Genomic DNA, 14,361 nt, shown 5'->3' with positions numbered 1-14,361 from the left:
GTCGCTGGATGACTAAGCTAAGCGACACTAGTGGCCGACACAAACACCTGGCCCATCTAGGAGTGGCACTGCAGTGTCACGCAGGATGTCCCTTCCAAAAAACCCTCCCCAATCAGCACATGACGCAAAGAAAAAAAGAGGCGCAATGAGGTAGCTGACTGTGTGAGTAAGATAAGCGACCCTAGTGGCCGACACAAACACCGGGCCCATTTAGGAGTGGCACTGCAGTGTCACGCAGGATGTCCCTTCCAAAAAACCCTCCCCAATCAGCACATGACGCAAAGAAAAAAAGAGGCGCAATGAGGTAGCTGACTGTGTGAGTAAGATTAGCGACCCTAGTGGCCGACACAAACACCGGGCCCATTTAGGAGTGGCACTGCAGTGTCACGCAGGATGTCCCTTCCAAAAAACCCTCCCCAATCAGCACATGACGCAAAGAAAAAAAGAGGCGCAATGAGGTAGCTGACTGTGTGAGTAAGATTAGCGACCCTAGTGGCCGACACAAACACCGGGCCCATTTAGGAGTGGCACTGCAGTGTCACGCAGGATGTCCCTTCCAAAAAACCCTCCCCAAACAGCTCATGACGCAAAGAAAAATAAAAGAAAAAAGAGGTGCAAGATGGAATTGTCCTTGGGCCCTCCCACCCACCCTTATGTTGTATAAACAAAACAGGACATGCACACTTTAACCAACCCATCATTTCAGTGACAGGGTCTGCCACACGACTGTGACTGATATGACGGGTTGGTTTGGACCCCCCCCAAAAAAGAAGCAATTAATCTCTCCTTGCACAAACTGGCTCTACAGAGGCAAGATGTCCACCTCATCATCACCCTCCGATATATCACCATGTACATCCCCCTCCTCACAGATTATCAATTCGTCCCCACTGGAATCCACCATCTCAGCTCCCTGTGTACTTTGTGGAGGCAATTGCTGCTGGTCAATGTCTCCGCGGAGGAATTGATTATAATTCATTTTAATGAACATCATCTTCTCCACATTTTCTGGATGTAACCTCGTACGCCGATTGCTGACAAGGTGAGCGGCGGCACTAAACACTCTTTCGGAGTACACACTTGTGGGAGGGCAACTTAGGTAGAATAAAGCCAGTTTGTGCAATGGCCTCCAAATTGCCTCTTTTTCCTGCCAGTATAAGTATGGACTGTGTGACGTGCCTACTTGGATGCGGTCACTCATATAATCCTCCACCATTCTTTCAATGGTGAGAGAATCATATGCAGTGACAGTAGACGACATGTCCATAATCGTTGTCAGGTCCTTCAGTCCGGACCAGATGTCAGCATCAGCAGTCGCTCCAGACTGCCCTGCATCACCGCCAGCGGGTGGGCTCGGAATTCTGAGCCCTTTCCTCGCACCCCCAGTTGCGGGAGAATGTGAAGGAGGAGATGTTGACAGGTCGCGTTCCGCTTGACTTGACAATTTTCTCACCAGCAGGTCTTTCAACCCCAGCAGACTTGTGTCTGCCGGAAAGAGAGATCCAAGGTAGGCTTTAAATCTAGGATCGAGCACGGTGGCCAAAATGTAGTGCTCTGATTTCAACAGATTGACCACCCGTGAATCCTTGTTAAGCGAATTAAGGGCTCCATCCACAAGTCCCACATGCCTAGCGGAATCGCTCCGTGTTAGCTCCTCCTTCAATGTCTCCAGCTTCTTCTGCAAAAGCCTGATGAGGGGAATGACCTGACTCAGGCTGGCAGTGTCTGAACTGACTTCACGTGTGGCAAGTTCAAAGGGCATCAGAACCTTGCACAACGTTGAAATCATTCTCCACTGCGCTTGAGACAGGTGCATTCCACCTCCTATATCGTGCTCAATTGTATAGGCTTGAATGGCCTTTTGCTAGTCCTCCAAACTCTGAAGCATATAGAGGGTTGAATTCCACCTCGTTACCACTTCTTGCTTCAGATGATGGCAGGGCAGGTTCAGTAGTTTTTGGTGGTGCTCCAGTCTTCTGTACGTGGTGCCTGTACGCCGAAAGTGTCCCGCAATTTTTCTGGCCACCGACAGCATCTCTTGCACGCCCCTGTAGTTTTTTAAATAATTCTGCACCACCAAATTCAAGGTATGTGCAAAACATGGGACGTGCTGGAATTTGCCCATATTTAATGCACACACAATATTGCTGGCGTTGTCCGATGCCACAAATCCACAGGAGAGTCCAATTGGGGTAAGCCATTCCGCGATGATCTTCCTCAGTTGCCGTAAGAGGTTTTCAGCTGTGTGCGTATTCTGGAAACCGGTGATACAAAGCGTAGCCTGCCTAGGAAAGAGTTGGCGTTTGCGAGATGCTGCTACTGGTGCCGCCGCTGCTGTTCTTGCGGCGGGAGTCCATACATCTACCCAGTGGGCTGTCACAGTCATATAGTCCTGACCCTGCCCTGCTCCACTTGTCCACATGTCCGTGGTTAAGTGGACATTGGGTACAGCTGCATTTTTTAGGACACTGGTGACTCTTTTTCTGAGGTCTGTGTAAATTTTCGGTATCGCCTGCCTAGAGAAATGGAACCTAGATGGTATTTGGTACCGGGGACACAGTACCTCCAACAAGTCTCTAGTTGGCTCTGCAGTAATGATGGATACCGGAACCACGGTTCTCACCACCCAGGATGCCAAGGCCTCAGTTATCCGCTTTGCAGTAGGATGACTGCTGTGATATTTCATCTTCCTCGCAAAGGACTGTTGGACAGTCAATTGCTTGGTGGAAGTAGTAAAAGTGGTCTTACGACTTCCCCTCTGGGATGACCATCGACTCCCAGCAGCAACAACAGCAGCGCCAGCAGCAGTAGGCGTTACACGCAAGGATGCATCGGAGGAATCCCAGGCAGGAGAGGACTCGTCAGAATTGCCAGTGACATTGCCTGCAGGACTATTGGCATTCCTGGGGAAGGAGGAAATTGACACCGAGGGAGTTGGTGGGGTGGTTTGCGTGAGCTTGGTTACAAGAGGAAGGGATTTACTGGTCAGTGGACTGCTTCCGCTGTCACCCAAAGTTTTTGAACTTGTCACTGACTTATTATGAATGCGCTGCAGGTGACGTATAAGGGAGGATGTTCCGAGGTGGTTAACGTCCTTACCCCTACTTATTACAGCTTGACAAAGGGAACACACGGCTTGACACCTGTTGTCCGCATTTCTGTTGAAATAGTTCCACACCGAAGAGCTGATTTTTTTGGTATTTTCACCAGGCATGTCAACGGCCATATTCCTCCCACGGACAACAGGTGTCTCCCCGGGTGCCTGACTTAAACAAACCACCTCACCATCAGAATCCTCCTGGTCAATTTCCTCCCCAGCGCCAGCAACACCCATATCCTCCTCATCCTGGTGTACTTCAACACTGACATCTTCAATCTGACTATCAGGAACTGGACTACGGGTGCTCCTTCCAGCACTTGCAGGGGGCGTGCAAATGGTGGAAGGCGCATGCTCTTCACGTCCAGTGTTGGGAAGGTCAGGCATCGCAACCGACACAATTGGACTCTCCTTGTGGATTTGGGATTTCGAAGAACGCACAGTTCTTTGCGGTGCTACTGCTTTTGCCAGCTTGAGTCTTTTCATTTTTCTAGCGAGAGGCTGAGTGCCTCCATCCTCATGTGAAGCTGAACCACTAGCCATGAACATAGGCCAGGGCCTCAGCCGTTCCTTGCCACTCCGTGTGGTAAATGGCATATTGGCAAGTTTACGCTTCTCCTCCGACAATTTTATTTTAGGTTTTGGAGTCCTTTTTTTACTGATATTTGGTGTTTTGGATTTGACATGCTCTGTACTATGACATTGGGCATCGGCCTTGGCAGACGACGTTGCTGGCATTTCATCGTCTCGGCCATGACTAGTGGCAGCAGCTTCAGCACGAGGTGGAAGTGGATCTTGATCTTTCCCTAATTTTGGAACCTCAACATTTTTGTTCTCCATATTTTAATAGGCACAACTAAAAGGCACCTCAGGTAAACAATGGAGATGGATGGATACTAGTATACAATTATGGACGGACTGCCGAGTGCCGACACAGAGGTAGCTACAGCCGTGAACTACCGTACTGTGTCTGCTGCTAATATAGACTGGTTGATAAAGAGATGTCGTAGTATGTATGTATGAAGAAGAAAGAAAAAAAAACCACGGTTAGGTGGTATACAATTATGGACGGACTGCCGAGTGCCGACACAGAGGTAGCCACAGCCGTGAACTACCGTACTGTACTGTGTCTGCTGCTAATATAGACTGGTTGATAAAGAGATGTCGTAGTATGTATGTATGAAGAAGAAAGAAAAAAAAAACACGGGTAGGTGGTATACAATTATGGACGGACTGCCGAGTGCCGACACAGAGGTAGCCACAGCCGTGAACTACCGTACTGTACTGTGTCTGCTGCTAATATAGACTGGTTGATAAAGAGATGTAGTAGTATGTATGTATAAAGAAGAAAGAAAAAAAAACCACGGGTAGGTGGTATACAATTATGGACGGACTGCCGAGTGCCGACACAGAGGTAGCCACAGCCGTGGACTACCGTACTGTACTGTGTCTGCTGCTAATATAGACTGGTTGATAAAGAGATGTCGTAGTATGTATGTATGAAGAAGAAAGAAAAAAAAACCACGGTTAGGTGGTATACAATTATGGACGGACTGCCGAGTGCCGACACAGAGGTAGCCACAGCCGTGAACTACCGTACTGTACTGTGTCTGCTGCTAATATAGACTGGTTGATAAAGAGATGTCGTAGTATGTATGTATAAAGAAGAAAGAAAAAAAAACCACGGTTAGGTGGTATACAATTATGGACGGACTGCCGAGTGCCGACACAGAGGTAGCCACAGCCGTGAACTACCGTACTGTACTGTGTCTGCTGCTAATATAGACTGGTTGATAAAGAGATGTCGTAGTATGTATGTATGAAGAAGAAAGAAAAAAAAACCACGGTTAGGTGGTATACAATTATGGACGGACTGCCGAGTGCCGACACAGAGGTAGCCACAGCCGTGAACTACCGTACTGTACTGTGTCTGCTGCTAATATAGACTGGTTGATAAAGAGATGTCGTAGTATGTATGTATAAAGAAGAAAGAAAAAAAAACCACGGTTAGGTGGTATACAATTATGGACGGACTGCCGAGTGCCGACACAGAGGTAGCCACAGCCGTGAACTACCGTACTGTACTGTGTCTGCTGCTAATATAGACTGGTTGATAAAGAGATGTAGTAGTATGTATGTATAAAGAAGAAAGAAAAAAAAACCACGGGTAGGTGGTATACAATTATGGATGGACTGCCGAGTGCCGACACAGAGGTAGCTACAGCCGTGAACTACCGTACTGTGTCTGCTGCGACTGGATGATAAATAATGATATAAAAAATATATATATATCACTACTGCAGCCGGACAGGTATATATATTATATAATGACGGACCTGCTGGACACTGTCTGTCAGCAGAATGAGTTTTTTATAGAATAAAAAAAAAAACACCACACAAGTGAAGTCACACGACGAGTGTTTAACTTTTTCAGGCAATCACAATATAGTATACTACTAACTATACTGGTGGTCAGTGTGGTCAGGTCACTGGTCAGTCACACTGGCAGTGGCACTCCTGCAGCAAAAGTGTGCACTGTTTAATTTTAATATAATATGTACTCCTGGCTCCTGCTATAACCTATAACTGGCACTGCAGTGCTCCCCAGTCTCCCCCACAATTATAAGCTGTGTGAGCTGAGCACAGTCAGATATATAATATATACATAGATGATGCAGCACACTGGGCTGAGCAGTGCACACAGATATGGTATGTGACTGTCTTGTACTCCTGGCTCCTGCTATAACCTATAACTGGCACTGCAGTGCTCCCCAGTCTCCCCCACAATTATAAGCTGTGTGAGCTGAGCACAGTCAGATATATAATATATACATAGATGATGCAGGCATGCAGCACACTGGGCTGAGCAGTGCACACAGATATGGTATGTGACTGAGTCACTGTGTGTACCGTTTTTTTCAGGCAGAGAACGGATATATTAAATAAAACAACTGCACTGCTGGTGATCACTGTGGTCAGTCACTAAACTCTGCACTCTCTTCTACAGTATCAGCCTCAGGTCAATCTCTCTCTCTCTCTCCTAATCTAAATGGAGAGGACGCCAGCCACGTCCTCTCCCTATCAATCTCAATGCACGTGTGAAAATGGCGGCGACGCGCGGCTCCTTATATAGAATCCGAGTCTCGCGAGAATCCGACAGCGTCATGATGACGTTCGGGCGCGCTCGGGTTAACCGAGCAAGGCGGGAAGATCCGAGTCGCTCGGACCCGTGAAAAAAAACATGAAGTTCGTGCGGGTTCGGATTCAGAGAAACCGAACCCGCTCATCTCTAGTATCAACACAACCTCACTGATCTTTGCCTACAAGACAATGCCCCATTAAAATCCAGTTATGCCCTGTCAGTCACAAAAAATAAACAGGGTTTGTGTACACAACATTAAATTAATGCACCGGGCAAGCGTGCCAGATGCACTCTGAAAGCATAAAAACAGGACAGTAAGATCTCTATGGAATCAGTCCCACTAATGACTGTGTGTGCATTTACAGGCTGACACTAGGGTTGGCATCCTTGAAAATATTCTTTAATGATAATTTCCTAAATATTTACTGACAGGCAATATTTTTTACTGATACAACATTTCTTCAAAAATGCATAAAAAAGAGAAACTAATAACACCTAGATGCAAAAAGGTGTTTCAGAGTCTGCAACAATTTACTCATAACCAGTTATGGGTTGGGTACGAAATACCAACAGTCAGGAAACTGACAGCGGGATCGCGATGGACAGAGTGGGTAATTCCAAGTTGATCGCAGCAGGAATTTTGTTAGCAGTTGGGCAAAACCATGTGCACTGCAGGGGGGGGGGCAGATTTAACATGTGCAGAGAGAGTTAGATTTGGGTGGGGTGTGTTAAAACTGAAATCTAATTTGCAGTGTAAAATAAAGCAGCCAGTATTTACCCTGCACAGAAACAAAATAACCCACCCAAATCTAACTCTCTCTGCACATGTTATATCTGTCCCCCCTGCAGTGCACATGGTTTTGCCCAACTGCTAACAAAATTCCTGCTGCGATCAACTCAGAATTACCCCCAGAATCCCAACACATCCCGGTAAGTATTTTCTCCCTACCCTTAATCCTGTAACCTAATCCACCCCTCTAGCAGCCTAACTCTAACCTTGGGGTGGTGAGCACTTTTGTGTGAATTCAGGCCACCGCAAAGTACGTCCACTGCTGTGATAACTCGGACCCATGAGATCATCCTGGCTAATTGGATTGACCGCATTGGCTCGCTGGACAATGGAATTTGGAATGGCTGGTTCTGTCCAATTTGGCTACCAAAATAAGACACAGATCTGGCCATTTGGGTGATCTGCTTTAGATCTTAATGCCTGCGACCTGCATCACGCTGTACTGATGATAAATTGCATATATTTATATATTTTTCACAATAGTTACTTACCACGTGGACAGCCCCTGTAGGACAATCTAGCTGCTGAGATAAAGACTTCCTGTTGCTACACAGGTTTGGAATGTATCTCTCTCTGTACAGTGATTGTTGCTTGGTTGCAGATGGGTCTATTTCACCAATCCAGTAAGGGTTTACACCTAATATACAAAGTAAAATGAAAAATAAATAAATCATGAAACACTGCAGAAATGGCTGTTGATTGTTTTCATGGGACTTTGTTAAAAATTGTACAAAAAAGATGTTATGAGATTTTATATTTTATATTGTGTACTCTGACCCCCTATGGTGTTCTCTATGGCCTGCATTATACATGACACCATGTCTTGGACATGGAAAACAGCACTATTTTCCATGCTCCTGGAAGAGCTGGTCTGGCTGCAACCTGTAAATTGTTATGATGATACTATAGGTATACCAGCTTTAGCATTCAATAACGAGTATTTGGCTCTGCTCTGATCATCCGTCCTGAGACTGCACAGATAGGAGTAGCTTCTGTAGGATCTTGCTCAGGGGTATCTGTGCCACATATGGAAAAACAACGCAAATGACCAGCAATAAGCAATAATTGTCAGCAATAAGGACAGTATAATATGGGTAATCCAATATAATAAAGCCTAACACTGCTCCTCACCTCTATGGGGGAATTCAAGTTTTGCTCCATTCGGGTGCACATATCCGCCAGCGTTAACATTACTGTTATTTTGTTCCATCCTTTTGACGGGCTGGTAATTAGTTGGGCATAATTGCCATTCTCAGGCTGCTTCACATAAGTTGTTATCAGGATACAATATAAACACAGATTCAATCTGTAGCTTCTTATAGCTTACCTAGGTCCTGAATATTCATGAAATTCATGCTCACCTACAGCTTTGTGTGTGTGTAATTATAAGAATTGGGTGATACTGGTACAATATTTTCATTAATAGATTTAGGGCCTAATTCAAGGTTGATTGCAAAATAAAATTTTCCCCTAATGGGCAAAACCATGTGCACTGCAGGGTGGGCAGATATAACGTGCACTGAGAGTTAGATTTGGGTGGGTTATTTTGTTTCTGTTCAGGGTAAATACTCCTGTTTTATTTTTACACTGCAATTCAGATTTTAGTTTGAACACACCCCACCCCACCCAAATCTAATTCTCTATGCACATGTTATACAGTATCTGTCCCACCTGCACTGCACATGGTTTTGTCCATTAGAGTAAAATGTTATTTTGCAATCAACCCTGAACTAGGCCCTAACTACGTAATGACTGGATCCCCTTCCCATGACAAAGACAATATTTAGGTTTGCTTGCACCTGTATCAATTGAGAATAATTAAATTTTTGTATTATTATTATTATTATTATTATTATTATTATTATTATTATTATTTTACAACTGCAAATTTAACATTGTATTTTGTAGTATATTTTTACAGGAGTAGAGAGACTGAAGTTTCTCCGATGGCATTTTGTAATAGAAATCTTTTTATTATGAGACCAGTAGGGAGAATGACAAAATTAGGAATCAATGTACTTTATCACTGTTTTGTTTTTAGTAACATTTATATGATCCCAGACACATAGTAATGACCTAAAATGTTTATTAGTTAGAACTTCTGAGTATAGCAATTTGTAATACATACAGTTTCTTTACAATTTGGGGGCATGATAGGGCTATAAAGGACAGGAACTGGCTTGCTAGGTAAAGTCTCAGATTGAGCACCCAGAGAAAGGAAGGGCTGAGGCCAGGGTCGGACTGGCCCACAGAGGTACAGGGGAAAACACCAGTGGTCCCCACTGCCTGGGGCCCCCCACCCCCTCCTCTAGGGATCATATTTTGCACTTGAATTACACATTATGCATATGTTACATTATACTGCACAGGGCTATGGTGTACTTTCTACAGTTATTAATCTGGTAAATTATCATGCATGCACTAGTGGTATTTGCTATATATATGTATCAAGGGGCCCAGAACATGCACTACTGGTTAGCCAAGCCTCTAAGCATGGGCCCCTATCACTGCATTTCCCCGGTGGGCCCTCCATGCCCCAGTCCGACACTGGCTGGGGCTATGTTCTCCTGCTGCTCTAACTCAGGTACATGCAGTATTAAGCACATTCGTGCTTGCCTCAATGGCCCATGCTCTATCTGGGGGAGATTTATCAAACCTTCACTCCTCATTACATATTTGATTGCATTTTTAGCACTGTTATCTCTTACTAATGTATCTACACCTTTTAATTACAGTTAGAAATCCTCACACTTGAAATACAGAACTTGGCCCCTGGTTCAAACCAACATGTCAAAATGAGTATGATGACCCGTGTCCCCACCCCAAGAAAAACAAAAAAACAAAAACAAACCCATGCCAAACCAAAAATTGTGCATAACATACTTGTGGAATTACAACGTGTCCTAACACATGGAACCTTCATTTGTAGCAGGCAGTGATTTTCCAGTTTATTTTGACTATCTAGAAAAGCGTTCAGAGTCGTTTCCTGAAAAAGATTCAAAAAAGTAATACATTTATACAATTTTTGGTTATAATTAATTTTAGAATGGGTTTTAGAACAATATTGCTTTAAAACCAAGAAGGGGTTAAGATTGCTGATATGTTTGCTGTGGTCTAGCTATCTACATCAATTTTCTTGCAAATCCAAGTGGATATTATGAAAGCAGCCACAGGCCAAATGTGGTAAAGTTCTGGCAGTGTGTCCTTTACTTATAGAAAACATTTGCTGTGTATAGATTCCACTCAAAACTGTTTGCTGATTTCACCATAGCAAAAGAAAAGTACTGACAGTATAACAAACAAGCAGTTTATTATACTGTACAGTGTACACAATACAGTGTTGCATAATCTGTAAAATAAATAAAAAAAATAAAAAAACAGTTTGTTATACAGGTTGAGTCTCCCTTATCCAAAATGCTTGGGACCAGAGGTACTTTGGATATGGGATTTTTCCGTATTTTGGAATAATTGCATACCATAATGAGATATCATGGTGATGGGACCTAAATCTAAGCACAGAATGTATTTATGTTACATATACACCTTATACACACAGCCTGAAGGTAATTTTAGCCAATATTTTTTATAACTTTGTGCATTAAACAAAGTGTGTGTACATTCACACAATTCATTTATGTTTCATATACACCTTATACACACAGCCTGAAGGTCATTTAATACAATATTTTTAATAACTTTGTGTATTAAACAAAGTTTGTGTACATTGAGACATCAAAAAACAAAGGTTTCACTATTTCACTCTCACTCAAAAAAGTCCGTATTTCGGAATATTCCGTATTTCGGAATATATGGATATGGGATACTCAACCTGTACTGTATGACAAAAATATTAATAAATAACAATAGTAATATGTATATAAAACATATATTATATGTCATATATATAATATGTTTATATATATATATATATATATATATATATATACATACAGGTTGAGTATCCCATATCCAAATATTCCGAAATACGGAATATTCCGAAATACGGGCTTTTTTGAGTGAGAGTGAGATAGTGAAACCTTTGTTTTTTGATGGCTCAATGTACACAAACTTTGTTTAATACACAAAGTTATTAAAAATATTGTATTAAATGACCTTCAGGCTGTGTGTATAAGGTGTATATGAAACATAAATGAATTGTGTGAATGTAGACACACTTTGTTTAATGCACAAAGTTATAAAAAATATTGGCTTAAATTACCTTCAGGCTGTGTGTATAAGGGCCCTCATTCCGAGTTGATCGGTCGCAAGGCGAATTTAGCAGAGTTACACACGCTAAGCCGCCGCCTACTGGGAGTGTATCTTAGCATCTTAAAATTGCGACCGATGTATTCGCAATATTGCGATTACTAACTACTTAGCAGTTTCTGAGTAGCTCCAGACTTACTCTGCCTGTGCGATCATTTCAGTGCTTGTCGTTCCTGGTTGACGTCACAAACACACCCAGCGTTCGCCCAGGCACTCCCACCGTTTCCCCGGCCACTCCTGCGTTTTTTCCGGAAACGGTAGCGTTTTCAGCCACACGCCCCTGAAACGCCGTGTTTCCGCCCAGTAACACCCATTTCCTGTCAATCACATTACGATCGCCGGAGCGAAGAAAAAGCCGTGAGTAAAAATACTTTCTTCATAGTAAAGTTACTTGGCGCAGTCGCAGTGCGAACATTGCGCATGCGTACTAAGCGGATTTTCACTGCGATGCGATGAAAAATACCGAGCGAACAACTCGGAATGAGGGCCAAGGTGTATATGTAACATAAATGCTGTGCTTCGATTTAGGTCCCATCACCATGATATCTCATTATGGTATGCAATTATTCCAAAATACGGAAAAATCCCATATCCAAAATATCTCTGGTCCCAAGCATTTTGGATAAGGGAGACTCAACCTGTATATATATATATATATATATATATATATATATATATATATAGTAGTAGTTCCAGTTTCCTGGGGGGCACTCTCCTTTGCACATCATCCAACGAAATTTATTAATTCACAATAGGCTTTATTGGGTCTCACAATCGGCTTTATTAGGTCGACATTTCGGCTCAATAAATGGAGCCTTTATCAAGACAAGCCATACATATAATCATATTGTCAAATGATCGTAACTAAAATAAGTATAAATCGGGAGTACAACACTGTGGACGGACTATCGGTCACTCCAGCATATTGGCTTCACAGAAAAAAACTCCTGGATAACTTATCCAAATAGTGGCACCTCAGTCAATAGAGCCTCCCTGGAGCTCGCAGATCAACGTCCATTCAGTGTGCCTGCCTGAGGGGGGAGATGGGGGGAGATGGGGGGGCCGCTCACTTCACCCAGCGGGTGAAGTGAGCGACCCGCTAGATTGGCCTGCACAGCAGGCCAATCTAGCAGCAGCGATAGCGATGCGCGGGGCTGCGCATCGCTATCGCTGTAAGGGGTACACACGGAGCGATCAGGCTTATATTCTAAGCAATCTAGTCAGATTGCTTAGAATATCGCTCCGTGAGTACCCCCCTTGCTCCAGCGTGTCACGATCCGGGTATCTGGACGCCATTACCTGCCTTTCAGATGTCTCCTGAGGCTCGCTAAGCGTTCCAAGGCCGGATCTCATCTGTGTCCACATACTGCACATTCCTCCTGTCACGCTGAGATGCTGTCACAGCGGCGCCATGTTTGAATCCTGCATGGCGTCTCCCGTTCTCCGCGGCCTCCGCCGCCGCTCCTGTGTTATAGGTGCAGGTTGTCAGTGTGGTGTTCCATGCCTGCCGCGGCCTCCGTTGTCATCCACGAGTATCAGCATACATTTCTCAGTCTGGCGTCTCCTGTCCTCTGCGGCCGGCGCCGCCATTGCAGTTATGTTTCCACATGGTTTCCTAAACGAGTTTTCCCTCCAAGTTCTAACATGGGCGCAGCCATGTTGGATTCAATCACATGCTTCAGTTCCTCCAATCCACTGCCAGGAAATCTGCATAATTGCCCAGCCAATACCTGCATTGCTGCAGGTATAAGTATCCTGTGCCTGGGTCAGCAAATGGTCAGTGCTTTGTTTGTCATACCTTGTTCCAGTCTCTCTCCTGTGGTTGTGTTTCCAGGTTTCAGCTCCTGTCTCCAGCATCCACTAAAGAGACCTGCACCTGCCTACCATCCTGCGGTGCAGCCTGACTCTGTAGTCCTCCGTGGCTGATCCAGTTTCCAGCTTCCAGCTATTTCATCTGCTTCCAGCAGTATCCACTACCACCGGTAATCATCCTTCAACTCCTCCAGCAATTACAACAGCTGATTCAAGTTACCAGCTTCATCTGTTCCATCTACTGGCATGTTCCTTGGATATCTTCACTACTACAGCCAGGCCTGGTAAGGTTATTCCATCTAAGGACTTTAACAACTGTTCTTAACCTACCAGTGTCCTGTGTAACCATTTCATGGTCAGAGTGCTCCAGTAATCATATTATTTATAATTGCCATTATTTACCTTGAATGCTGTTTGTTTACACAGAGTCTGTTAATAAACTTTTATTTTGACTTTTACCTGGTTGTCATGGTCACACCTTCGGGTTTCCTTTTAACACTTACATGTCCAGGGGTCTGATTAAACCTCCCCGGTTTAAGTTCCTCTCAGCCCCTACAACTGAGGCTTTCTCCTGTCAGCCAAAACCCTCAGTTGTGACAGTAAGCACTGACCATATGAATCCAGCCGGAGACCAGGATCAAGCGGCTAGGCCGATGCAAGAACTGGCAGCCAGACTCGAACATCAGGAGGCTGCACAAGGCCACATCATCCGCTGTCTCCAGGATCTCTCTACGCGGCTGGATGGGATTCAAACGACTCTTCGTGGACCTGGCACGTCCGGTGCGTCCACTACAGTGACACCAGTTGTAATCCCACCCTCCTTACCCATTTCCATTCCACGTCTTCATCTCCCAGCGCCAGCAAAGTTTGACGGATCTCCAAGGTTCTGCAGGGGATTTCTTAACCAATGCGAAATCCACTTTGAGCTTCAGCCTGGCAATTTTCCCAGCGACCGTACTAGAATTGCCTATATCATTTCCCTTCTCAGCGGCTCAGCCCTTGACTGGGCATCACCTTTATGGGAGAAGTCTGATCCCCTGCTGTCCTCTTATACGGACTTTGTGGCAACATTCAGGCGCATCTTTGACGAGCCAGGCCGGGTAACCTCTGCTTCATCTGAGATTCTCCGTTTACGCCAGGGAACACGTACTGTGGGACAGTATCTCATACAGTTCAAAATCCTGGCATCCGAACTGGCATGGAACGACGAGGCCCTGTATGCTGCATTCTGGCATGGCTTATCAGAACGCATCA

The 14,361-nt window shown here is 44.5% G+C and overlaps 1 protein-coding gene across 4 annotated transcripts in view; it reads right to left on the bottom strand.

Moving 5' to 3' along the window:
• Window positions 1-14,361, bottom strand: part of IL16 (interleukin 16) — a 208,729-nt gene that overhangs the window by 140,466 nt on the left and 53,902 nt on the right. For all 4 annotated transcript variants that reach the window (XM_063925927.1, XM_063925929.1, XM_063925928.1 and 1 more), the window contains 2 exons: window positions 9,913-10,015; window positions 7,521-7,666 (listed from right to left, as the gene is read on the bottom strand). In XM_063925927.1, the coding sequence (XP_063781997.1) occupies window positions 7,521-7,666; window positions 9,913-10,015 (249 nt within the window). The remainder of the gene's footprint in view (window positions 1-7,520; window positions 7,667-9,912; window positions 10,016-14,361) is intronic.

The sequence above is a fragment of the Pseudophryne corroboree genome, chromosome 6, assembly GCF_028390025.1.
Source record: "Pseudophryne corroboree isolate aPseCor3 chromosome 6, aPseCor3.hap2, whole genome shotgun sequence".
In the NCBI taxonomy this organism is placed as follows: Eukaryota; Metazoa; Chordata; class Amphibia; order Anura; family Myobatrachidae; genus Pseudophryne; species Pseudophryne corroboree.
Note: the sequence above shows the minus strand (reverse complement) of the source record. Positions and strands in the feature narration are given on the sequence as shown.